This window comes from Marmota marmota, unplaced genomic scaffold (genome assembly GCF_001458135.2).
Source record: "Marmota marmota marmota unplaced genomic scaffold, marMar, whole genome shotgun sequence".
Lineage (NCBI taxonomy): Eukaryota > Metazoa > Chordata > Mammalia > Rodentia > Sciuridae > Marmota > Marmota marmota.
Genome location: NW_026000005.1, coordinates 53,436,480 through 53,463,275, shown reverse-complemented (window position 1 = coordinate 53,463,275; position 26,796 = coordinate 53,436,480). Strand labels below are relative to the sequence as shown.

General features: G+C 50.5%; 1 protein-coding gene across 1 annotated transcript; it reads right to left on the bottom strand.

The window, feature by feature from the left end:
• Positions 1–256: 256 nt before the first annotated feature.
• Positions 257–25,320, bottom strand: Ppp1r7 (protein phosphatase 1 regulatory subunit 7). The gene is made up of 11 exons (XM_048808002.1): positions 25,261–25,320; positions 24,535–24,763; positions 21,985–22,113; positions 18,363–18,418; positions 17,623–17,688; positions 16,873–17,003; positions 15,972–16,134; positions 14,444–14,560; positions 13,199–13,303; positions 9,693–9,779; positions 257–1,583 (listed from the first exon to the last, which is right to left on the bottom strand). The coding sequence occupies exons 1-11, from the start codon at positions 25,318–25,320 to the stop codon at positions 1,407–1,409; spliced, it is 1,320 nt and encodes a 439-aa protein (XP_048663959.1). The 3' UTR covers positions 257–1,406.
• Positions 25,321–26,796: the final 1,476 nt, after the last annotated feature.

Here is a 26,796-nt window from a genome sequence, read left to right as displayed (position 1 = left end):
TGCAAAAGCTGCCTGTCCACATCAGACTGTGGTTCTTCAGACTATGGCTCTGCTGGCCTTGTGCTTGCCATTCTGCCTCTGGGGCACCCCATCTCAACCTCAGTCTGTGTCTAGAAACATCTCTCCTGTCCTCAGATACGAACGCTTGGCTGTGGGCAGAACTCCGGGGTCGTGGGGCAAAGGCTCTCTCTGGGGCACACCCTGCCTTGCCCGCTTTCCTTTCCGAGTTTGCTTCAATAGGAAGATGCTTCACAGATTCAGGTCACACACTTTATTTTGGTGAGGATCAGAACCAGGAAACGGACATTCAGTTCCAGGCCAACCATTCTGACATCTGCAGCCTCCTTGGCAGCTGATCAGGGAGTCAGCTCGGATGCGCCAGCTCACTCTCCCCAGCTCCCAGGGCAGTCTGTCCCCGTGATGCTGGGCAGAATCTAGAGCAGCACTGCCCAGGGTCTTCTGTGATGACGGAAACAGGCTGCCCCCAGAAACACGTGGCTGCTGAGCACCCGGGGTGTGTGAGTGCAAACGAGGAGCTAATTGTTAATTCATTTTTAATGAATTTCAACTGAGAAAGCCACGGGTGGCAGTGAGTGGCCCCACACTGGACAGTGCAGCTCTAGAGTCTGGGAGAAAAAGGTACCTCTGTTGACCATGTCTTTCAGGGGAAACGAGGGGCCCTGAGGGGGACAATGCCCTCCAAGCATTAAATTTAGGTCTGTTGATGTCAATTTCATATTTAAAGAAGCCAAGGCGATAGCGGGTAGGAATGGAGGCCACACGAGCAGGTCAGGAGTCTGGCCCTTTGGAGAAGAGCTCATGCTCTGCTGACAGCCTGCCTCTGGGGGGCGCCGCTGCACACCTCCACTCCTCCCACAGGTGGTGAGGAGCATGTGCGCAGGCTGCCAGGGCATGCTGTGCAACAGCTGTGACTCCAGGCCAGAGCACTGAGGGGCACACAGGGCTGGACCACCTCCTGTCCACACCTGTTTTGTTTTTAATATATATGATTTTTTCAAAATTGGCATGGACCCGTCTGAAAGAGGTGTGGTCATGGCTGCTGCAGGCCAGGGCTGTGTGAGCCCTCTATTAGGATGCCCTGCACCCACCGGGGCAGGGCAGCATGGACATCCTCAGGGCACCCTCAGGCCCCGAGCTGCACCACGAGGTGGAGCTGTGTGAGCGCAAGAAGGTGTGCGCTCCCTCTCGGGACCTTGTGGCGGGATTTAATGGCACTGGCGTCTCCAGGTGCGCAGCATCAGACACGCGGCCACCACCAGGGCCTTTTTATTGCCATTGGGTTGTGACTGTTGGTGTAGTGATGCCTTCAGGAGCAACAGGTGGATTAGAAAACCGTGGCTGGGACATTCTTCCGAGGAGAGGGACCAGGTGAGGAGCAGGGTGACTCAGAACCTGACGAACGTGGCATCGATCTGCCGCACGGAGGGCAGGGCCAGCATGACCTTCCGCCGGTACTGCGGGTCCTTCTGCAGGGGGTTGCGCTCCAGGTACACGGTCTCCAGGCTGTGGGCGCCCTTCAGCTCCTCGAGGTCACTCCAGCTCTCCAGGAGGTTGTCATTCATCTGGGGACACATGGGAGAATAGCCCTCAGGACCTTGGAAGGGGTGCGAGGCACCAAGTCCTCCCTCAGGAGAGGGCGGGAGTCGGTGTGGGCATCCCCTCTGTCCCCTGGATGCCTCCTGTCCACCTCTCAGCAGCAGGTTCCAGTGCAATGTACCTGTTCACCTGGGCACTGGGGCCACATCCCCTGTGGTCTGGCCTCAGGGCAGCAGTGCAGAGTGCTGCCTCAAAACTTCTCTCCTGCAGGCAGGTGCTGACACAGGCCTGGTCCCCTCTCTGACAGATCAGTTCTCCACAGCTGTTCCCAAGGCTGACGCAGCAGGCAAGGCTGCTCCACCCAACTGCAGGGCTCCCAGGCTCCCAGAACCACCTCACATTGGTTCCCAAGGCCCACCCCTGCTGTTCCCATGCCGCCACACCCGGGGAAAGAGTCACTCTGCCAAGGTCCATTGGAGGGGCTGCCTGTAGCAGGAAGAACTCTCACTTCTCAAACAAGCCCTCAGGACAAGACTTAAGTGACCAATGCACAAGTGGCCCACACTTTCCAAAGGACATGCAAGGACAACAAAGCTATCTTGGTAAGAGCTTGAGCACCTATGAAACTAACGAGACATGTGGGACGTCTGCGAAGGGCAGGTGTGGGGGAAGCAGCCAGGCCCCGGGCCACGGTGTGCTGGCAATGCTAACAAAGGCTCCCTGGAGAAGAGGGCACCAAGCCCTGAGTCTGACCCCATATCTGTCCTGCCCTCTGCGAGTCACTCTTCAGACATGCCACGTCTCAGGGCCTGCCACCCGATGGTGGAGGGAGAGCAGGATGCTCCTGGAGGTTGGCAGGCAGAACCAGGCGGATAGGAGGCCAAGAGGACTCGCCTCGAGAAGCTTGATGAGACTTGTGCACAGCTGGAATGGACAGCAGACACAGACACCAAGGGCCCTGAGGGGAAGGCCCTGCTGGCCAGGCTCACACTCCAGGGCCGTGGGGTAGGTCCCCCTGTAGGGCTTCCGAGTCTGAGTGTCGCAGATGTGCTGGTGGGCATGGCACTGGATCACACCTTATCTACTGAAGCCAGGTGCAGTGGCACATGCCACTGGGCCTGCAGCCTCAACAGCCGGGCATGACATCTCTCACACTGGCTCGTAGAACTGCCATATCTGCAGAGGTGCCTACCTTGTGGGAGGCTCTGCTCTGTGCTGGGATTCAGCACTGAGCAGATGGCACAGGGGCCAGGGAGAGGACAGAGAGAGGCCAGTGGAGGCAGGGAAGGGGCGATCTTGAGGACTTTGCAGGGCTTGGCTTTTGTTCTGAAGTGAAAGGGAAGGCGCTTGGAACTTCGTATTTGAGAAGGATCCATCTTATGTGAGGGGACACACAGGGCTGCAAGTCAGGAGGCCCCTGAAATGGCTCAGGGAAGGGATGCCGGTGGCCTAGGCCAGGCATCTGCAGCAGAGGGGAGGAGGTGGAATTCTAGACACATTCTGGAGGCAGAGGCAAGATGCTGGATTGGATGTGGCATGTAAGAGAAGGGGAAAGTACGGGAGAAATCCAAGGTTTGGGGCCCAAAGAGCTGGAAGGACAGAGATGCTGCCCACTGAGATGAGCCACATAGAGGAGACAGGGAGAGAACTCATGAGCCCAAGCTTGGACATCTTGCTTGGGTGGCAGTTGGATGTCCAGAGATGCTTCCAGGAGCACAGCAATGCCACGTACATCTGTGAGACTGAACAGGCCTACCAGGGGGAGAGAAGAATGCCGAGGACTCAGCCCCGGAGCACTCCCTTGATCTGTGGGTGCAAAAAATCCAGGAGGAACCAGCAAAGACCACCAAGGTGTGACTAAGGTGACAGCAGAGCCAAGCTGGCCTATCACCTGTCATCGCATCTATCTCTATCCGCCATCTATCTATCATCCATCTGCCCATTAATCATCTGTTATCCATATCCATTGATGTATTTCCCAGAAGTTAATGAAGCAAGTATTTCAAGAACAGATCGATCACATGTTATCTACTGAAGCCAGGTGCAGCGGCACATGCCAATATCCCAGCTACTTGGGAGCAGAGGCAGGAGGAGCCCAGTTCAGGGGCAGCCAGGGCAGCTCTCTGGTCGTTGGTCTGAAATCCATGCTGCCCTGCTCTCAGCCACAGATGGAGAGGGACGTCCACATGGGCTTCGGGAGGCTCTGCTCTGTGCAGCACCCCTCCACCCTGCCCGTATGGCACCTTCCTGATGTCATAGCTGACCTCTGCTGGCAGAAGGGCCTACTCTGCTTGGCCAAGTGTTCTAGGCCAGAAGGGAGTGACACTGCTCACCCTGAACTCTCTCTTCTCCAGCCTGTAGTCCTGTGGCTTCCAGAGAGCTGACCCTGTGGGAGGGCGAAGCAGCCCAGCTCCATGTCAAGGTCTCCTGCAGAGGGGTGTGACAGGCAGGCTTCCTGCTCCCCTGCTTGAGGACCTCTTTTCACAGACCCTTTCACGGGACTAGTGTGTCACCAGCTCTGGGGAATCTAGGTTTCCAAAACCCAGAGCTCAGGCCATGGGGGCTGATCCCCAGAGCTGCCCATGAGAGCTGAAGCTCAAGTGGCACACTGCTGCCGGCCCGTCGGCCTCCACCGGAGGGCGCAAGGCGCAGTGGCCGCTCTAGGGTAGAGTCTTAGATTCTGTTCTGTTGAGCATGAGCCTGTGACACCACACCACCCGGCCTGAGCTGGTCACAAGGCCAATGCAGGCAGGGCCTGCATACCCAGAGGCAGGGAGCTGGTTCCACAGACCCTTGCAGTAGACAGCTTGGGACAGGAGCACCTTCTTGCCAAGGATTCCTAGTGCCCTGCTCCTGCATTTGGTCAGGGTGACGACCGCTCCTCTTGCTGGAGGAAAGAGACAGGCAGTCCCCTGAGGGAGGGACCAGGGAGCCTGTGTCACCCCTTTGGGCCAGCTTGTCCTGTGAGGCAGAGGCGAGTGCCCATGCTGGGAGCCCACACCTGCCTCCCCTGTACTCTTGGCTCCTGTGGGCTGTGTTCTTATGGTGCTTACAGACCTTGCACACCACAGAGAATGACAGACCTTTCAGAGACCAGGTGTGCTTTTTTAACCAGCAAGATATTCTGCATTTTTATAAAATCAGACATGTCTATGTTTTGTTTTTTTCACTCTTGGCTTTCTAAACTTGGTTAGGAAGATCTCTATGACATCTTCAGTGAAAAACGATCTCAGGGCACTACGTCAAACAGTCCTCCAGGAGCTTCTTCTCTACTTATTTACAATCTGACCTTTTTCACGTTTACCATCAACAGACACCCTTCTACCAGCAGAAAACACAGCTAAGCACTTTACACCGCAAGGTGACTCTCACAGCAGCCACAGGGCACACGGACGGTCCAGGCGACTTTAGATTGCGTCTGTGGCAAGTGTCGTAGGACTTGGCACTCATAATGTCTCAGCCATCATGGTTAAATCACTCTATGATGCCTGAACAGTGACAAGGCCGCTGGCCACACTTTTCTCAGATGCACTCTGCTGTAAGCAACCTGACTGCAGTTACATGCTCTAGCACGTGAGCCTTTATCTGTACCTCTCACTCTGCTGGGAGGTCCCCATGTGGAACCACTGGCTCAGTGTGGGCATTTCTGTCGTTCTGCCGTATGGGATGGAGCGCAGGGTGCTCTACCAGTCTCCTCACCCCTTTTCGAGACGGGGCCTCACTAAATTGCTGAGGCTGGTCTCAAATGTGCCATCTTCTTGCTTCGGTCAGGCTGCTGAGTCGCAGGGGATCCCATGCATGGGATGCCGGTAAGTGTGGTGTCCAGTGTTATTCACAGTGGCCTCCACCTGACTGCCCACGTTCCCTTCCGAAGTCCACTCCTCTAGTTCAGCCAGCTCTGCCCCCAGCACTACTGGGTGCTGGTGAGACCCAGGGAGCAGGATGGCCCAGAGAGTGCACTCCACAGACACACGTGGGCTGCTGGTGCCAGTGCCCAGGGAGGGACAGAGCCTTGGTTCTGTGAGAGGAAGGAGCTGATGGCTGCACAGTAAGACTATTTTTAGTGTCATGAGATGGGACACCTGAAGATGGTTAAGATGATACCTCTTGTTATGTACTGTTTTTAACAATTAAAAAAAGACAACAGCAGATAAATCCCCTCACCCTCATGAAGACCGCACAGACACAAACAGAGGGTAGATAGAGAGGGCATCTGCCTCAAGACATGTGAAGGCCCTGCGCTGGGCCTGCCTTCTGTCACGCGCCAGCAGGACACAGGACACAGGAAGCAGCTGCTTCTGCACACTGGACCTCAGGCGATGCAGGACAGTGATTCTGAGGAAGGCAGCAGATGCGTAAGCCTCTGTCTGAGGAGCTTTCTGTACTGTGAGGAGGGGCCCAGACAGGCCTGGGGTCATGCTGAGGTGAGACGGTGACCAGGGAGGCAGAGGTGGCTGGAGTTTCCAGGTAGGTGTGAGCTGTGCAGGGAAAAGAGCTCCAGGAAGCCCACTGTGTCTGTCCTCTTGCACCCTGGACTGAAGCTAAGCCACACACAGTAGGGACACCAGGCAGAGGGAGCTGAACAGTTACCAGAGCAAACACGGGCAGGGACGTGTGTGTCCACTCAGAACATGCACTAAGCAACACCAGGGGGCAACGGCGTGGGAACAGAGGTGGGTTGGTCCCAGAAGAGGACTGTGCAGACTTGCCCTGGGAGCCTAGAGAAGCCTCAGTAGGTCCAGCAGTCGCTCCACTTCTGCCAGATGAACAGTCAGTGTCCTTCAAATCCAGACACTTCACAGTTCAGCACCTCCCAGAACATCACACTAATAGGGTGGCACAGCACCTGACTGAGGAGGAGGGAAGCCGATTCTGAAAACAACCAGCTCTTCTTAGGGTCGGGAAATACGACATCTGGTATAAAAACCCACTCCCTGGCTCAGCAGCCACCTGGCCATGGCAGAAGAGACGCAGACCTTGGAGACGATAAGAATGATCATGAGGAACAGTGACGGGGACAGTAAGGGGAGGCACAGCAGGGGTGAGATGGGGGGGCGGGCACGGGCCTCCAGGAGCTGACTGCCAAAAGGCCCATGGGGAAGACTCTGGGGGCAGGGGGCTGGCCAGACTTCAGAGGATGATTCCCAGGCATTTTCCATATTTGATACAACCTATAAATTCACAGATCTAAAAAGCTCAATGAACTCTCACACATCAAAGAAAAAATAAACTACTCTATGGCACTTCGTATTACAGTTGTAAAAACAAAAACAAAACAAAATAAAAATTGATTAAAAGAACATTAAAAAAGCAGTCAGAAGACAAAAGACAAGTTACACAAATAAGAACCATCAGAGATTTCTCACTGGAAACAAGGCAAACCAGAGGACCATGGAACAGGAAAAGAAAACCATGCCTACCCATAACACCAGCCTTCAAGAGGGAAGGCCAAGTAGAGATTCTGAAGACAAATCAAACTGAGGAGTTGCTTTATAGCAGATTAATAATGAAGAATATTAAAATTCTTCAGGTAGAAGGAAAATACCCAGTGGAAACTCAGATCTACAAAAAAGAAAGAAGAACGCCAGAAATAGCAAAATAAGTGAGTTTTCTTGTTTTAAATTTAAAGGATAACTGATATAACAATAGATCATGAAGCTTATAAGATATTTAAAAATGAAATGTATGACAACATAGCTACTGGAGGGAAGAACAGAGTACACTTTTGTAAGGGCCTTCCATTATATGTGCAGTAGCACAATATTATCTGTACAAAGAATGTGGTAAATTAAAAATATACTTTGCATCTTAGATCAACCAATAAAACAACAATAACAAAAATCCAAAAGAGGTATATCAAATACACCAATAATAGAGATAAAGTAAAACAAATATTTTCATTCTAAAAGAATCTAAGAAAAGAGAAAAGGAACAAAGAATAGATGAGACAAATAAAAAGCAAATACCCAAATGGCAGGAAACACAGTAAATGCAATTGCATTAGATGGAAGTAGTCTAGAGTTGGCCGTGCCAGCCTGGACAAAAGAGCAAGCCTGACTGTACACTGTCTGCAGGGAGCAACAGGTAAATCATAAGGACACAAGGTCAGAGCGGATGGGTGGGGCTAGTGGTAGAGTGCTTGCCTGGCATGCATAAGCCCAGGGTTTGATGCCCAGCACTACCAAAAAAAAAAAAAAAAAAAAAAAAGAAAGCAGATGGGTAGAGACAGAGTCCCTGAAATACTGGTCCTAGACAGATGCAGGGGATCTGTTAGCACCCAGAACTAGGGTGAAGAGGACAACAGTGAGGAGGGAACTGCACTAGACCCCACAGCCCTGCATGTGCATGTACCTGGTAACAGACCTCCAAAGCACAGGCAGTGAAGGCTGCTGGCTCTGGGAGAAGAAACAGTATCCACCAGGTACAGCAGGAAGACTGCACGCTCTTCTGTCAGTCAAGGCATAACAAGTGGATAGCCACTAGTTACCATCTCTGGGTCATTAAACCTTTCTTAGGACTGGCTCCCTATTTCCTCCTACGGACCAAATGCAGCTCACATGTGATGTGGGCAGGGAACCTAGTTTGAGAGTTCAGAGTCAGCAGTTTCCCTTCTTGGATCTAATTCCTCATCTGCAAAACAGGCCAAGCACCTTATTCATAGGCGGGCTGCCACTGTGAGAGGAGACGGGGAGCAGGGGACACTCAGAGCCCTGAATGGACTCTGGCTTTGTCCATGGCCTTTTTCTGTGGTCTCAGAAACAGGGTTTCTTTCTGCTCCAGGGTCAGGTACTGTCTGGCCCCAGTGATCAAGCACCAGCTGACCTGCTTCCCTGAGCTGGGACGCCCCCTGGCTCCCGGCTGTGCCTCGGCCCACGTCCTGCCCACTGGCAGAACACTCAGAAGAATCATGTTTCAGAAATCTGTTTCGGTACCATTTCCTACCAATGCCCAGGCCCTTCTCTGGGCTCCTCATTCCTGTCTGGCTCCTCTGTGTGGTTCTCTGGGCTGCTCGTGTCGGCCTACTGGCAGCCACACCTTCCCACTCACTAGTGGACTCCCTCAGCCTGGGCACTCTCACCACCCACCACAGATATGCTCTGTACCATGTTCTGACACCACCCAAGACTCAGTCTCTTAATAGGGGGCAAGGGGCATTTTCATAGTGGGCTACTTGTGTTCTGGGGTAACTTGGACGATCTTTCAAGATGGGAAAAGGAAAACACTGCAGTCAACAGTGTGGTAGACAGAAGGGATCACCCCTTAGAATTCCCACAGACCTTGCATCCAAGGACATCAGTCCACGGCACTTCAGGTGCTAAGTGCCATGCCTCCTGCAGGGGATAACGTGAGGGGAGGGTCAAAACTTGGGAGAACTCCTATGGAATCCCAACACCAAGGACTTCAATGCTGTAGTCACTTCTCAGCCCCTTCAGAGGATGGAAAAACCTCCTTTTTTTTTTTTTTTTTTTAGGGAGGGGCGGTACCGGGGATTGAACTTAGGGGCACTTGACAACTAAGCCACATCCTCAGCCCTATTTTGTATTTTATTTAGAGACAGGGTCTCACTGAATTGTTTAGTGCCTTGCTGTTGCTGAGGCTGGCTTTGGAACTCATGATCCTCCTGTCTCAGCCTCCTGAGCTGCTGGGATTATAGGCATGTGCCACCACGCCCAGTTGCAAAGACCTCTTATCCTGATTTCCTCCTACGGGCTCTGCCACACTGCACCCACAGCCACACCACAACTACTGATGAACACAGCAAATCCCAGGGTGGCCAACCCACCTGACACTCCTTCCACTGTGCTGGGCTGTGTCTGCACTAAATGCATCCGCCCCTCCACTGGGATCTGGAAGCCTCTCAGTCAGTGGACAATTCTAGGCTTAACCGTACATACAACAGGGCTTCTCCCATGTGCACGTGCACAACCACCACCTGGGGTTTTGTTAAGGTGAAGATTCTGCACTTGGGAGACGGGGGTGGTGGGACTGCTTCCCAGTTCTGGGGGTGCTACTGGTGTGTGACTTGCACTGAGGAGCAAGGCCATAGACACCTCAGGGTTTCTCACGACCTCTAGCACATTTCACTCAATAGGACCCACTCAGCTAAGGACCACCAACCCTAGAATATAACTTACCCAGAATTCTTGCAGCTCTGTTAGATGGCTGATATTTTCGATCTTCTTGATTCTATTTGATGCAATGTCCAACATCGTAAGTTTGTTCTAAAATAAGAAAATAAGATTCTTCCTGGATTACCACAGCTCAACAGTGACCCTGTGACCACATACAGTGGGAAGTACAGAGTTCAGAGCTGCAGGGTGTCAGTTAGTTCCCATGCTGACCAGAGGAGGTAGCCTGCCCCCTGCCTGCAGCCCTTCCCAGCCAGGCTCTGGCTTCAGTGCTGCCCACAGAGCCCTCCCTGGCATTTGAAGCTGGCTATGTGAGTTCCCAAGCCCCAGGTCTACTGAGGGCCCCAGTGAGACTTAGACCCTGGGCTCTGAAGAAGGGGTGACAACTGTGCCAACAAGTATTCAGTGTTCCATTCTTGCAAATGAAACACCTCTCACTAGAAAAGAGCCTGGGGCCCGCTGAGGCTAGAAGCTGGCCAGGCACACAGCAGAGGTGGGAGAAGGCACTCTGGCCTCCACCTGTCTTCTTAACAGAGGCCCTTCCACCTGGGGTGAAGTGACCAGGAGCAAGGCCAGGAAGCTCAGTGCTGAGCAAAGGCTGGAGCTGCACCCTGCTGGGACTCAGGGATGACGGGATTAGAAGCTGGAAGGCTGTGACATTCAGCCACAGAGGACAGCGTCTGGGCAGGCTGAGCACTGACACAGACGGTTTGTGCAGGACACAGCCTGGTGCTTTGGGCTCTGTTCTACAGATGTGTGTGAGACACTTCTCACATGTCAGCTAAGCCTGGGTGACTGTTTTAAAGTTCAGAGCTTCAAGGTTTCACAAACCACAATCTCATGGTGAAAGAGAAGTCTGTCACGCTGCTCGACACAGTGTACTTAAAAGCCACCCAGCAAGTTTTTCTAATTGAAGGCCATCACTCATACTGGCCAAACGCCTGGACAGCAGTCCCTCCCCTCCTCTTTGCCCTTCAGTGCTCCTGATTGAGGGTCCTTGTCCTCCATTTTCTACTGTATTCCTGGTATTCTAATTCCAAATTCTCCTGATTTTTTTTTTTTTTTTTTGGGTACCAGGGATTGAACTTGGAGCATTCAGCCACTGAGCCACATCCCCAGCCCTATCTTGTATTTTACATAGAGACAGGTTCTCACTGAGTTGCTTATCATTTGGCTTTTTCTGAGGCTGGCTTTGAACTCATGATCCTCCTGCCTTAGCCTCCTGAGCTGCTGGGATTATAGGCATGCACCACCATGCCCAGCAAATTCTCCTGGGTTTTAAGGGAAAGTTAAGAAACACCTTAATAAAATATAAAACCCCACAAGAGCTTGCAAGTGCTGGGCTGGCAGCTGTGGCCTTGGCACTCCTTGAGGTCCCAGGGTTGCCTCCCTGGCCTGCACACCTAGCATCCCACCAGCTGGTGCTGAGAGCACCAGCAGAGTCACAGAAGTGCATGGGTGTGAGAGTTGCTACATGGTTACCATGCTGGGCCTGGAGTGGGACTGGTGTGGGCACAGCCATGGTGGCTCCTTCTACTTCTCTCTTGCTGACCCAGCTATGTCCGATCAGAGTACTGAGCACTGAGAGCACAGGGCAGGAGTTCAGGGAGCTTCAGAGCAAAAAGGGTCTTAGGAGCTGCCCGCTGCCAGCAGCTCGTCCCAGCACTCTGCCTGCCCTGTGGGGGTACCCTGTGTGTCTGAAACTTGCATGGTCAACCTAGGCCTCGTGAAGCAGGAAGACCTGGCACTCGGACAGAGCACTGGGTGCTGGCTCTCAGAACTGGCCTCTAAACACTGAACTCAGGGATTCAGTTGCACACTCAAAGACTTTCATGTGTTTTGGGAGCTGGACAATGTTTTGAAAGCTCATTAAAAGCAAACCAGTAAAGCCAGGAGCAGCGGCCCACGCCTGTCATCCCAGTGACTGAGGAAGCCAAGGCAGGAGGATTGTAAGTTCAAAGCCAGCCTCAGCAATTTAGTGAAACCGTATCTCTAAATAAAATATAAAAAGGACTGGGGATGTGATTCAGTGGTAAAGTGCCTCTGGGTTCAATTCCTGGTACCAAAGGGGGGGGGGGGAAGTAACAGGTAAGTGCACACACACAGAGGTCATGGCATTCTGTGGTGCCAAGTAACACGTGGGCCAAGGCTGGTGCCAGCATGAGCCAGACCAGTGCAGAGAAAAGCCCAGGGCACAGGACACGGAGGTGGGGGGATCTGTGACAGCACATCTGCCATCTGGGAAAAAGGCACATACTTCCTTATCTTCTTCCAGAGGATAAGTCTCCCCTCAACCAAGAGATCAAACTCAGAAGAAAATTAGGTGAATATATGCTTTCTAGTTGAGAACATTCCAGAGAAGACACTGGCACATTCAATTACAGTGAATGTCTTAATAACGCAATCATCTTTAATGCCACTGTTTTTTTTTTCCCTTCTGTTTTGTTTCAGAGCCCAGGGAGGGTCTAGTGTTTGACCAAGGTAAGACTCTGCACTCCTGCTTCTCTCCTGCTTGCTGAACAGGTCCCATCTTCCGCGGCAGTGGGACTGCTGACACAGGCTCCTTGTTGGGGCTGCTTGTGTATCTGTTTCCTGCAATCCCCCTGCTACAGCTAGAACCCCCATCCCACCACCAGGAACGCTCCCACTCCTGCTCATCCTGCACTGCAGAAGCAAACACCTGGCCTGCACATCAGTTTTATAAACTCTTGAGTGCAAAACTGAAGGAAGGTGACCAAACTTCCCACAGGTATAGTCCAACTTTTCCAATTTTTTTTTTTTTTTTAGATATTGGTGAACTGAAATTAGAAACATCTTTTTCCTTCTATAACAGTAATAATGGCATCCAGGCCCTGGCTGAGGCAAAAGCCAAAGGAGCCTGAGATGAGACTGAAACACTACCTTGACAGTACAAAAGTGACCCTTCTGGTTACATTTGCTGGCAATTAAACAAAACAGGGGGAAAAAAAATACAGTAAAATTGAGTGAGAAAAAGTATTTTATTTGTCTTGACTTCTGCACTGAGCAGCAGCAGGATGAGCTGAAGGCAGCTGCGGGAGAGGGTCTAGAGGGTGAGGGGAGAGCAGGGTGGATCGGGGAGTAGGAGCAGACTGGTGAGAAGCCGCAGGGGCAGTGGAGAGGTGGAGAGGTGGAGAGGAGCAGCTTCCTGAGAGCAGCTGACAGCCCCTTGCCCTGTGGCCCCAAGAGACCCCTGCAGCTTGAGGAGGGGCTGAGGCAGCAGGCATGGGGCAGTGAGTTCAGTGGCCAGGAGGGAGGAGGGAGGGAGGGCTGCTGACGCCAGCATTCCCATTTGTGCCTAGACTGCATGGTGGACATGCCAGCAAAGGCCTCCTGAAATCCCCCACGTGGCCATGGTGTAGCGCATGGGCCCTTCAACGCACTTGGGCAGAGTGTCTACCTGAGACCAGTCCTGAAGGCAGGGTATGCAGGCTGCCAGCTGCCTGCCCACAGGCACCCCCCACTCCGCCCCAGACAGATTGGTGGGTGCTTACGTTGTTCTCCAGGCCCTCGATGACCTCGATGCCATTGTGGCTCAGGTACAGCTCCCGCAGGTTCACCAGGCTCTGCAGGCCCTCGATCTTCGTCAGCCGGTTGCTCTGTGAGGGGAGAGCCAGAGTCACAAGAGCAAGGAGCAGTGCAGAGAGTGAGAGATAAAGGGTTTTAGGAAGTGGAGCTCCTTATTATTCTGAAGAATCCTAAATGGGTATTTCATTTAAAACGTTCTAGAATGGAGCTTGTGCAGATTGGAAAGAGGACCAAGTCTGTTAAACAACACTAAAATTCATGCATGGAAATTCAGTTTCTTACATTAGGAACTCTTTTTAGATGTACTTAGGAAGATTTACTTGAATTAAATTTAACAACTTTAAAATATCAAAATCACTGAATATTTTGAAATAAATTATCATTTCTTTTAAAAGTTAGACCTGAAGAACTTGTTTTCACTCTGCAAAACATCTGCTTTACAAAGGATCAGAGTGGTTTTATGTGTACATCACTGGTGGTCAGTGGGACCTGCCATGCCAGGCTGTCCCTAGAGCATCCAGTCACAACTCCCTTCAAGGGTCTCATTTCACAAATTTGCTTCTGACAAAAGCCAAACAAACAAACAAACCCCCAAAACAAAACCCCAATTGGTCATCTGAGGCCCAGCACACTTGAGTGTTGACTGCTGCCCATCTGCTGCTGGCAACAGGGCCTGGACCCTCTGGGAGCAGGCAAGCTCTTCTGACCTGTAAATGAAAACTACCTCATTATCTAACTGCTAATAGGAAAAAAAAGAACATGATCTTTAAAGAAAGAAATTTTAGCAGGGTAGGGTTGCGCATAGTCCCAGCTACCTGGGAGCTGAGGCAGGAGGATCCCAAGTTCTAGCCAGCCTGGATAACTCAGTGAGAACCTGTCTAGGGGGAAAGTGGGGATATGGGGGCTGGGACCGTGGCTTAGCAGTAGAGTACTTGCCTAACATGTTTCAGACCCTGGGTTCTACCCTCATTGCCACAAAAAAGAAAAAAAAAATTAATAACTTTATTTATTTATTTTTTATGTGGTGCTGAGGGTCAAACCCAGTGCCTCACATATGCTAGGCAAATACCCTACCACTAGGCCAGCCTGAAATTTTTAATATTTATAAAAAACCAAACTGTTAGTTGGGCACACATATGAGAGTATGTGGTCTGTGGATGCTGGGTGTAGCTGTGGCTCAGGCCCTGCCAGAAAGCTGGGGGTACCAGTACCTGCATACTGAGGACGGTCAGGTTGGTAAGTGCATCCAGGTTCTGAAGTTTAGTGATTTTGTTTTTCCCCAAAAACAAACTCTCCAGGTTGGTTAATGTGTCGATATTTTCGATTGCCTGTGAAGAGGACAGAAGGGCAGTCAGCACTGTGCCGGGGACTATGTGGGACAGTGAGGCCCTAGACCAGGAGGCAAGGCAACCTGGACTTCAGCAATGACACTGGGCCAGCCTCTCATCTGCTCTGCGAATTTTCCAATGAAATCTCACTGGAAAATATATAATGAAAAACAGGAAAATGATGGGTGGGGTCCAAGGCCCTGTCTCTTGGCCTGACTCCCAAACCCAAGAGGGTTTTCAGACCTCTGGGGTTCCAGGGACACAGTTTGAAACTCATGGAGCGGCTTTCTTGTGTCCCTCCAGTTCTCTGGCCTGGGCTGGCATATTCATCTTATCTTGTACGTGTCAAAGTGCACTCACTCCCCTGAGCCTAGGTCTCCAAGAGTGAGATGCTAGCAGCTCTGACTCAGGCCTCCACATCTCCAGATCCTGAAACATTCATGACGATCCTGGGGGCTGGGCTATCTTCATTCCACTGCTTTACTACCAAACACTCCTCCATTGCTATGGGCTTGAATGGTTCTCATTCCTGCCCAGGGGGACCCTCCTTTCTTTCTGTTGGGCAGATTCATGCCCCAGTAACAATCCACATGTGACCTCTCAGGTTTGCGCTCCATCAGATGCTGGGGACTCTTCACAGGACTCTCAGTCAGCTGGTAAAGGACTCGATCCTGGTTCTATGGAATACCACCTTTGCTTTTCAAAGCCTCACTTTCCATTTTGCACCTTGTCTTCAAGGTCAAATGGATCCTGGAGAAGAGCAGATCGGATCTTGCCAGGGGACCCACTCCAGGAGAAGCACCAGCCCAGTACACTATTCTCAGCAAAATGCCACTTGCTTATCCAATGGCAGATCACTGAAGGGACCACCTAGCTGTGTTTGGGGAACCTTTATCTTGGAGGCTCCCTAGAGAAAACCATAAGCAGGGAACAAGTTCAGAAGCGAGGTTTCCAGGCTGGCTGGCTGGCTGGCTGGCTGTGGCGAACGCCAGCTGGGAAGGGTGTGAATTGGGGCCCCCAAAATCTATGCACTGAAGACATGGCAGACCACTTAGTATGGGCACGTATTCTGATTAATATATTTTTTTTAAGAATTTTTTAATATTTATTTTTTAGTTTTCGGCGGACACAACATCTTTGTTTGTATTTGGTGCTGAGGATCGAACCCGGGCCGCACGCATGCCAGGCGAGCGCGCTACCACTTGAGCCACATCCCCAGCCCCACGTATTCTGATTAATATTGACTTCTAGTTAGCAATTAAAATAATAATAATAATAATGATTTTCCTTTTTCTGAAGAACCACAACACTGTGAGAGAAACCCAGCCAAGTGCACCTCTGGTGTGCTCCCTGGTGGCCCAGGCAGACCCGGTGGCTCCCCAGGACACCCGCAGGCATTGTCTGCACCTACCCGGATGCGGTTAGACCCCAGCTCCAGCATCTGCAGTTGGTGTAAGTTGCTTATATTCTCAATTTTATTGATTTTATTGTTGACCAAGAAGAGTTTTTTCAGCCGTGTCAATTTGTCAATCCCTTCAATGTTTCTTAGTAGATTAAAAGAAATATCTAGAATCCTGGGAATAAGCAAAACATTTTTTTTTTTTTTTTAAATAAAAATGAAAACAGAATGCACATGAGTTAGAATTTAACTAGCTCAGAGGTGGCATCACCACTGTGGACACAGGGTCTGACCACAGCCCTGAATGGTCTGTCACACAGTGCTGTCACACAGTGGTGAGGCTGCCAGGACCTGGAGTGCACTAGAGCAGCCCAGGCACCTGACACGGTCTCCTAGGGCTGTGTGTGGGGCAGAAACCAGGTTCCATTCCAGGGGAGGACCAAGCACCAGGTGCTGCACACAGAATGAACCTAAGAAGTGCTGAATTAAAAACAAAGATCAACAAGCAACAGAGGGTTTGCAGAAGTCTAGGTAAAGTTACTTATCAGGACCTGATTCCTTTAATTAGAAAGGACAGTGAATTCTTTATTTTAAAAGAGGGTTCAAAGGGCAAAAGGACATTTTTGATTTAAGTTCTCATCTTCCTGATTTTGCCTTCATCCCTGGAGCCTGGCCAGAGTCCCATACCAGTTTTCTAGTTAAGACTGACTAGCAAGGGGATGGCACACAGGAGCTGCCGTGCCCACTGGGAGCCCTGGACACAGCAGGCAAAAAACTGGGAGCCAGGTGCAGGGGAGGACCCTGTGTCAGAGGTGGCCTCCAGAGGGTGTTGGTTCTAGGAAGGCTGGCTGCCCCCTATCCAGTTATCTTCCCCCCCCCCCCAGTCCCAACTCCTCTGGGTCTTCCCACTCACTCCAACTGTGTCAGTGCCTCCAGGTTCTCGATCTTCTTGATCTGATTGTCATACAGATCCAACTCACGAAGACTCTGCAGTTCTTCCAGGTTCTCAATGCATTTAATTAAATTCTGACGAAGGCACAGAGTCTGGGGACAGGAAGAGGACAATTGACACAGGCAATGGGCAGGTTGCAGAGCCAGCCTTCCTAGCCAGAAGACACGGTCTACTTTTCTCACTGTTTCCTAGAAAAGTGGTGTCCTTCCAGAGGCAGGTGGGCAGAGGTATGAAGCTGGAATTGTCCTGCCCCACCTGGGGACAAGCAGAGGCCAAAGGGAGGAGGCTGTGCAGGCCCCACACCAAGTAGGCCTACTTGGGGAGGGAGGAAAGGTCCGGGGCTGGAACACAAGCCGTGTTCTGGCAGAATGAGCCTTTGGAGTCTCCATTCTGAGAAGCAGACATGTTTTTTGTGTGTGGTGCTGGGATGAACCCAGGGTCTTGTGCATGCTAGGCAAGCATTCTACCACCTGAGCTGTACCCTAGTTCTTGAGAAGCAAATTTGACTGCAGAAGTCAAGGACTGTAGACTTAGGCAAGTGCCCCTCTGAAAGAGGCTCAGAACCAAGGCAGGCCTAAGCCCAGACTACCTCTCAGGTTCCTCCACTACTGCAAAATGCTGGCTATGTTCAGAAGACAGGGAGGTGCATGAAAGGTCCATACACAGGTCTGTGCCTTTCATAGGATGGGAACAAGGACAGAACCTCCTCACCTTCACCTTCTTCAGCACCTCGAAGCCTTCAATTTTTCCAATGCGATAGTGATTCAGATCAACATCCTGAAACAGACAAAATCTAGCTCAGCTGCAGCAGAATGCCTGGTGACCTGGTTCCTGGAACAGGGGCTGCCAAGGGAGGCTGTCAGGTGGATGAGGTGAGGGTGAGTGTGAGAGACCCAGATTGGGTTTGTGACTGACAGGTGATGGTGATGTGGGGTAAGCTGTCAATCTGATGCTCTTGGTTTAGCTACTGTTCATATTAGTTTTACATGAGACTGACCCTCTACATGATTGGCATGTGGCAGTTTTCTCTGGGCTACTCCCAGCTCCCTTGAGCACAAAGCACAGCTCCAGCTCCAAGAAGATGCACTTCTTAATGTCAGCATCAATGAGCAGCTGTGGGTTGAAGAGAAGACCCCAGGCTATTCAATCCCTTAACAGTTGGCCGTTGGGGATGTGAGGGTCCCACCACTGACAAAGTAGTCATTGTGCTCATGTGATTCACAAGTCAAAAAGGATTTCATTGGCCATAGTCCTCAGTGGGTAAACAGAAATGAGACTCAATCACTGGTGTTAAACAAAGCAAGAATACAGAAAATTGACCCAACTAAGGGAGGCTTAGGTGACCTCTTTAGGGAAATCACTTACTAATTTGTCACCTTCATAAAAAATAACCTGACAGTCAGGGTGATCTGTCATGCCCCCCTGAGGCTGGGTCGAGTAGGCTGCATTACCTCTGCATCTCGGTCCAGGCTAATGGTTTCCATATCCACAGCCAGCTCATGTTCCTCTAAAGAAAAGGAGAAGGAAAGAGCTCATTTAGAACTGTTCACGAGAGGCAGTCGCCCCGAGTCAGTGAAGAGCTGCTATTCTGTCCAGGGTCTGAGACATCCGGCTCATGCACCTAACTGAAATGCAGAGGACACCAAGGGTAAAGATTGATGTTTCAAGCATCCCGAGTTTCCTGAATCCAGCTTCTGGCAAAGGTCTCCAAACTTCCATCAGTGCCTCCAAACTTCCCAAGAAAGGAAATGCAGCCTGAAGGTACTGGCGGAAGAAGGAGCTGCCCGAGCCATGGAGAGCCCAGTCTCTGCTGGGGATGCAGACTCAGAACCTTCCTGGAAACCTCAGAGTGCTCGCTGGCAGCTGCCTGCCCTCCTGTTCATTCCTTCCCTCTTGTCTGTGGCAGTAAATCAGGCCATCTGAATACAAACCATGCTGGGTGTGCCATGTGTTCCAGGACGAGCCTTTTAGTGCTTAGAAGACAGCCCTGCATCTATGAATGCTCTTCTCTGCAAAGAGCAAACAAAATGAGGCACAGCTAAGAGCAGGACTAAGGAGCCTCAATGAATAATTTAAACACCTTCTCAACTAGAAGACGGTGAACTAATTCCAGCAGAGAGGCTCACTCAAGATTTCACAAGGACTATCTACCCCAGAGCTGGGCTCCTTCAAGCTAGGCGCTAAGACACACAGAGACACACGTGAGCACACACAGGCAATACACACCCCTTAAGTATGCTCAAGGCCTCAGTTTCATCCTTGGAATCGCCCCAAACAAAAACAAAGAAACAAAAAACCCCACACTTGAAGAGCAATAGTTTTTCTTCCATATTATAAAATGTCCAATCATTGCTAACATTTTCCCGATTGTCTTATAATTTCTTCCCCCAGTTTACTTGAAATAGAATCCAAATAAAGTTATACATTGTGTGACTGCATGCATTTCTGTTAAATCCCTTTTTTACCTTGCAACTTTTTGCTGGAAGAAAACAGGCTGTTTGTTTTATAGTGGATTCTGAATTCTATGCCCAGAGGCTCTTACTAATTTTTAAACTTTTTGTGGTTTTAGAGGCTACTTACAGGATGTTGAGCATGCCATTCAAGTGCTTCCCACTGAGTCATCCTCAGCTCTTTTCATTTTGAAACAGGCTCTGGCTAAGTTGCCTAGGTTGGCCTTGGACTTAACAATCCTCCTGCCTCAGCCTCCTGAGTTGCTGGGATGACCAGGCTTTCACCCCTATAGTTCCTGTAAACTGATCATCACCTTTTCAAGTCTATCTGGGCTCACTCTTCTGTGCACTTGCCTCTGCAATGGAGCTGGCTGACACAGCCCTGGACCTCATGTCCATGGCTGGCTCCCCAGAGGATAAGGAGCCTGCATGCCAGTTAACGTGCACCTGGACTGGAGCCTTGGAGAGGAGCACTGGGCACAGGACCAGCTTAAAACAAAGCAGCAGTGGCCCAACACTGATTTGCTTTTTCATGACGTCTCTTCTATAATGATCAACAGTGGCCAGTTGATAAAAAAAAAAAAGTCATTTACTATAGTTTACTCAATCTTACAGAATACTCACTAATCTAAGAATTAAATAAAAAGAATTGAGAACTGCCAAGAGATCAACCCAAACCTCCCTCAAAAGATAGCATTAGCTCACTCTCCCTGAGCTCAGGAAGTTGTGGGATGAGAAGCACTGCAATCAAGCTGGGGTGCCCAGGCCATTTGGTGTCCAACCAGGATACTGGGAGACTAAAGATGACACCACAGACAGTGGTGCTGGGCCAGCAGGTGGGAACAGGGGCTGCTCCAAACTCCATAGGACTTGTGATCTATAGTCAAGGGAGTACACACTGCCCCCACCACTTGAAATGCCAGCGGAACTGAGAGCAGTTACCTGCCATTCTTCTCAATTATCATGATTACCATAAAAAAAAGGGTAAGGGAATGCCAGGAGCCACAGCACAGACTTATCATCACAGGTACTTGGGAGGCTACGACAGGAGGACTGCATGTTTGAGGTCAGCTTGAGCAACTTAGTGAGACACTGAAAAAAAGTGTGTGTGGAGGTGTGGCTCAGTGGTAGAGTGCTCGCCTAACATGTGTGAAGCTCTGGGTTCAATCCCAGGACTGCAAAACAAAACAAAACCCCTTGACACAAAAATATAAGTTAGAGAAAATAAATAAAAGGTAAAGGTTGATGTGTTCGAGTTTGTGTAGTTGGAACTTAAGACTTAAAAAAGTACAGGGAGGAGTGAGTCCCAGTTTCTCTAAAAAGACTCCAAAGGCATATTCCCAGAGAATGGAGAATCACCTAGTCCTCTAGAGGAAGGAGCCTGAGGTTTAGATAAACTGGGCTCCAATCCAGCTGGCCCACCCCCCAGCAATGTGCCTTCTGGGCAAGCGAGGGGTGTCTTACTCTTCTCATCTACCCCAAATTAGAGCCTTGTTACCATGATCCACCAAGATGACATCACTACCTTGGGAACGGAGAAGTCCAGGACCCAGTTGCTACAACTTCCAAGTCCCCCACAGACTGCTAGCACGAGCACATGCCAGAGCCCTTCGTGACTGAGTCAGATGATGACATCCGTGCCCATGGCTTTATCCACCCACGTCACTTGTAGAACAGACTTTGAAGTTTCAAAGTAAATGTGATGGGTATTTTTGTGGTAATCTCCTTTTGCCTTAAAATTCAGTTGCCATAGTTACCAATCATCTTGCTGGCACAGAGAGCACAATCCTATTTTAAAAATCAGCTTTGTTTTTATAAACTTATTTATATATATAAGGGTAATGTGTGATTATGAACACCTAAAAAATCTATACATTGCCTACGAGTCTGGAAAACACAGAAGGCTGAAGTCACATCATCCAGAGACCCTCAGCAACACGGATGCGTTTTCTTTTTTAAGTAGGAAAAACTACATATTCATATTTTTAAACTGAAAATATGACTTTGACATGTATACTGTTCAGAAACTCGCCTTTTTAAACTTAATCATCTGTCTCAGACACCTCTCTGTGTTCATGTGGTCTCTCTCATTCTCTCTAACGCAGGCTCATTTTCTAAGCAAACCAGCAGAAAGGTGAGCGCCACAGCTGGGAGGGTGCGGACTGCTCAGGAGCCGTGTGGCTGGTTCTACGGAGGTGACCATCCTAACCACCACCTACCCGACTCCCAGGCCTGGGGACATGAGGAAGCAGGGTCAGAAATGACTTTGCAAGAAGTGAGTGCTACTGTTACTGTGATAGGTCAGCCACTGTGTCTACATCATACCTCGGTTCTCAATCCTCTGGTTCTGTGCCAGAGGACACACTGCCATCAGTGCAGTCAGAACTACATTCTTCCTGCATGCACCACAGGTGAGTTCGCTGGCTAAGGAATCACCCCAGGGCAGACTGCTCCCAACAGCATGCCTACCTGCCCCAGCCCACTGAGGACCCTTGGAGCACAGCACTCCTTCTCAGGACTGGCAAGATACCACCTGAGCAGGACACACATGCCACACAGCTGTCATCCACACAGACACACTTGCCGTCACGGTAAGCTTAGGTTTCTTGGCTGCACCCAGTACCTTCTGGGTCCTCCTCGCCACGCTCTGCTCTGTCCTTCAGGCTCTGCTCGCTGAGGTCTGCCACAAGGCCGCTGCTGCGCTTCTTTCCTTCCTCATCACCCGATTCTTCGGATTCCACCCGCCTGTCAACTGAACCCATGTGTATCAGTGAGAATTCAGTCCACTTTACATGCCCATGAGGAATGTTAATAGGCTAACACTCAGTTGTCAGTCAGCAAGACCTCACTCAGAAATAGTGATTGAGTTCTGTTGGTGACGATTTGTGTCTCAGCACCACCTGAGGCACGCAGTGGCAGGGAGAACTGGAGGCAGAGTGAGAAGGTCACCTGGACACTTGGGCGAATAATATAATACTCTTTCCCTCAGGGTCTTGTGAAGAGTTGCCATGTGTTCAAAAAGCCCCAGACCCCTCTGTGCTCACAGGTGTTAACAGCCACATGGTGAAGTGCATCCTGGGCAGCTCTCACTTGGGCCTAGATACAAACCACAGCGGATCATTGTGACCCTCTGGCCACACATCTCACCCACATTCCACTATCCATTTGGTCAAGAAATCAGTGCACAGAACCACATCCTGAAAGAAATCAAGACTAACTTAAACCAGACTGTGGGCAGGGAGGAGCTTTAATGAAAAATAAGAATGCACCCATACCGCTACACTCCAGCGAAGGTCACCGAAGTTAAGTGTCACTGGACAGAGAGTTACCAACTCAAGGATTTTAAAGGCTGGTAAAAAAATATTTTTTGAGTTAATGAAAAAGGCAATGACTAAATGTGGCAGGCTAGTAAAAATTCTCCGGCAAGGTTGTTAGATAATTATTCCTTTTCATAACATTTTCCATGACCTCTCTCGGAAGCCTGTCTGGAAGGTCTGAGACACCAACAAATTACATGGAATTATCAATCACACGGAAAGTGTTCTGATTATGGCTTACTCTACAGAGGGGTGTGTTCTCTGAGGTGAAGTTCCATTTCATCTTTGCTCGGCTCTGCAGGAAATACAAACCATACACAGGAAAGGACTAGTGGATAAAACAAGCCCTTCTAAAAATTACATCCATTCCTTTTTCTCTGACCTGGCAGCTGCCTTGGCTCAACCACTTCTTGCCCGGGGCCTGGGATCCTGCCCTGCCTCCCTAATTAGTCTCTCTATGGCTTGTCTTGCTCGGTTTAATCTATTCTCCATTGTGTGGGAATCTGATCCATGATTCCAGAAATTTCTGGAATATCAATGGCTCTCCCTGAGTTTGCAAACCTTGCTCCTAGAGACATAGCTTTGGCAAACCATTTTCTTTTCCAAGTCTCAGTATCCTCATCTGCAGGGGGAGCTAGCAGAGTACCCATACCTCAGTGCTGCTATCAATATTAAATTCGAAAAGTCACAAGAGCAGTTACATGTGTATGACATGCAGGAGAATTTAACAAATAAGTGACTGCTAGCCACTCTGTGGTCCAGGGTCAGGGAAAGCAGGTTCTGCACACCTCCCAGGAGAGAGGAGGGGCACCCAGTGTGCAACCTGTGACTCTATCCTGAGGGCAACAGAGAGTGTAAAGTGTGGGACAGAGGATCAGCAAAGAAAGTGACTGTGCAGCTCTGGCTGGTACAATGGGCTGGCAATACAATTGCCCTGAGAAAAAGAAGGTCTCAGTTAAGGCATTGGCAGTAAGAACAGAGGAGGTGTTGAGGATTTGGAACTACTAAAGCAGTAGAAGTGTCAGGGCTTGTAATGACACATGTGGGAGTAGAACAGTGAAAAGTCTGACTTTTGTATTTGCCCTTTACCAAGAAATGGAAACAGCTGAAGTGGGAGAAGGAGTGGCTGGGGGAGTGGTGGGAAGAGGGATACAGAAAAGGCATCCCTTGCTTAAAAAGATTCAAGGATATCCAAAGTCCAGGAACTTTGGTGTGATCTTCCCTGGCCAGCCTCATTGGCCACCCCCACCTACATCATGTATGGTGGTCATCCTGGCTCAAACTCTCCTCCACCCCACTTCTTATTTGACAGGGATGCCTCTGGCTGGAATAACATTTGATTCCTCCCACCCCAACTCTTCCTACTCCAGTCTAAGGATTCTTCAAGGTCCAGCTCAAAGCAGCCTTCACCACTCCCAAACATGCCAGTCCTTCCTTCTGCACCCTCCCTCCTATCTCTGTGACCCACTTCCCTAGCACTTTTCACATGAGGCAGTGACTGCTTTTCTGGAGGTCTGGAGAATCAAGAGCATTGAAGCACTCCAAGAAACGATTGGTTCTCTGACTGGGAACAAGTGTGCGGATGCACAAGTCTACGCATGTAGGAATAAAGAATACATGTAACCGAGTACAAATACATGCGTATGTATAACGTACAGACACACGTAACTGTAAAATACAATTCCAACAAAGTGGTAAAGGAGGAAGAAAGTTGAATTTAGTCTTTTCGTGACTATGATCATCTGGGAAACAGGCATTGCCTTGTACAACTCAGTCTCTGGAGCTCCCCGTCATCCCTGCACAACCCGTTCACTTCCTGGAAAGGACCCTGGTCCGCCCCAGCCACGAGAACACACCGCGCACTCCCGGCAGGTGCCCGCGCCTGAGCCGACGGAGGACCGCGTCCGGCCTGTCAATCTCGGAGGTTCGGGGCCGGGCTCCCACCGCCGCTGGTCCCCGACGGCTCCCACCCCCGGACCGGGCTCGCGCAGCTCGCTCCTCTCGGCTAAGGTCCTCGGGCCGCTGCCGCCCTCGGGCCAGGGCTCCCCGGGTCCGAATGTCCCCTGTTTCTAGCCTGGCGGGCAGCTGTCAGGGCTCCGCGGCGGTGCCCTGGACGTCAAGCTCCTCTTGGGTGAGGGGCCGTGCCAACTCGCCGTAATCCCCCCGGACCGGGCNGGCCTAGGGGCCCCTACGGCCTGCGGCCTGTCCCTGTACGCAGGTCACGGCCCCGGCCCGCGGCGCGGCGGACACTGGCCGTTTGCCCCGCGCATCGGGCCGCCCGTGCCCGAGCGTCCTTGCAGGGTAACCCGCCCGGTCCGAGGAAGCCACCCAGGCTCTCGGTCTCCTGGCCTGGGGGTGGCTTTGCGCCTTTAGTTCTCTCCTTCGTAGCCTGCGCTACTGCGAGGCCGACGGAGTCCGCGTCCTGCGCCAAGCTGCATCCCAGCGCCGCCGTCTTGCCACTCGGTGCGAGGAGTGAGCTCTGCGCCCCACTTCAGCACTTGAATGCCCCATTCACCTTAGGCTTCGCCCCCAGGCCTGGCTTCCCTGCTTTTCCTTTTCTCAGAGCGTAGGAGTTGCCTCACTGAGAACTTGGGGTACTTGCACACGTTATCTTCTTGCTCAGCAAATCCAGCCAATTCCATGTCTGTTCTTCTCTTTTGGGTTCCCTTCTCCACGTTTCTGCTATGATCTTCATTTTAAGACCTCACAATTTCTGACTTGAATTGCTGTGACCTTTCTTCCTCCCAGCCTTGCCCCTATACTGCCCCTGGAATTATCTTTGTAAAATGCATAGCAGGTTGTTTTTCCTTAACTGTTGATCCCTTAAAGCTAATCTTTAGGATAAAAATCCAGGCTCCTTAGTCAGGCCTAAGAAGCCCTGGGAGTTATTCAGGCTTCTCCAGGCTCCTCTCCCCTGTCCTTCTGCACACCCAACTCCTGTGCTTCTGTCTGGACGGCTTCACTCAGCTTGCAGGGCTCTGCTGCCTTGGCACCTCCCAAGCCTTTCCCCACCATTCTGGACTCCAGGGGCCCACCATCCAAGTAGCTGTGTTTTATGTGTTCATTAGACTGCCTTGATGCAAGACACAGAGCTGTGTGCTCAGGGTGGTCTGACAGAGAGGAAAACAACTGGCTGTCAGGCCCAAAGTCTAGAGGAAGGCAGGTTTCAGGGTGGGTTGATTCAGTACTTCAGGTGTCCAGGCCTGAAGTCCTCATGTTTGCTGGTCTGTTGTCTACTGGTTGGATCCCCTTGAAAAGCTGGTTCTGTTCTTGTACATGGTCAGTATGTACAGTTGTTCAGGTGGGACAGAGGGTTGCTTCCAGAGGTTCACCCAGAAGAGCAAGGAGTGCATTTGCAGAGCTCTGTATTGGGGAGGTGGGGTACCTTGTGCCTCTGGACTCATAACTAGCCAAGAGAGTAGGGTCACTCTGTGACACCCTCAGGTCTGCTCTGGGTTCATCTTCCTATTTCTACAGCTTAGAGAGGATTTTAAAAAGTGAATTCTAAAACCCTAGACCTGGGTTTGGAAGTGTTTCTGAACAACATCTGAGTTAAAATTAAACCTGTGAAAAATTAAGGGATCTCTGGTCATGTGAAGTCAGCCTGTGCTCTCAGAAGCCACACCTCTGGCTGTGGAGTTGAGACATGTGAGGCTGGGACCTTCTGTTCCCGTGTGCAGAGGTGCTGGCTCAGCAGCCATGTGGACCTTGTGCAGTACAGGATACGCACAGGGAAAAAGAATCCGTCTTCCCTGCAGCCAGTGCCTCACATCTGTCAGCCAGCATTGACTTTCCTCCCTAAATACCATTGTGACTGTTGGTAATATAACTGAACATCCCCACCCCACTTCTTACTGCATCAACTCAGACAGTATTTACCTTTTTTCCCATGAAAAACAAAAGTTCCATGCTCTTACCCTCCTTTTGTATTTCTTTTCTGTATTCCTGTTTTATATTACTTTACAGAGTAAACTTTTGTAACGTTTACAATGTGTTCTGAGGAGTTATATTACTTTTAGGATAAAGTTTTATAACAATTACAATGTAGTCAAAAAAATTTAAAAAAAGACAAATTTAAGGTTTTGTAATGATGTATCTGAAATTATGTTACTTTTTAA

Bases quoted from the DNA above. Each gene is read 5' to 3' on its own strand.
- Ppp1r7 (XM_048808002.1), bottom strand. From the start codon at position 25,320: ATGGAATTGGCTGGATTTGCTGAGCAAGAAGATAACGTGTGCAAGTAC. The intron at 24,764-25,260 runs GTGAGGCAACTC...GAGCCCTGACAG, and splicing joins GCAAGTACCCCAAGTTCTCA to CTGCCCGCCAGGCTAGAAAC. The intron at 18,419-21,984 runs GTACTGGGTGCA...CCTTTTCTTTAG, and splicing joins TGGCGAGGAGGACCCAGAAG to AGGAACATGAGCTGGCTGTG.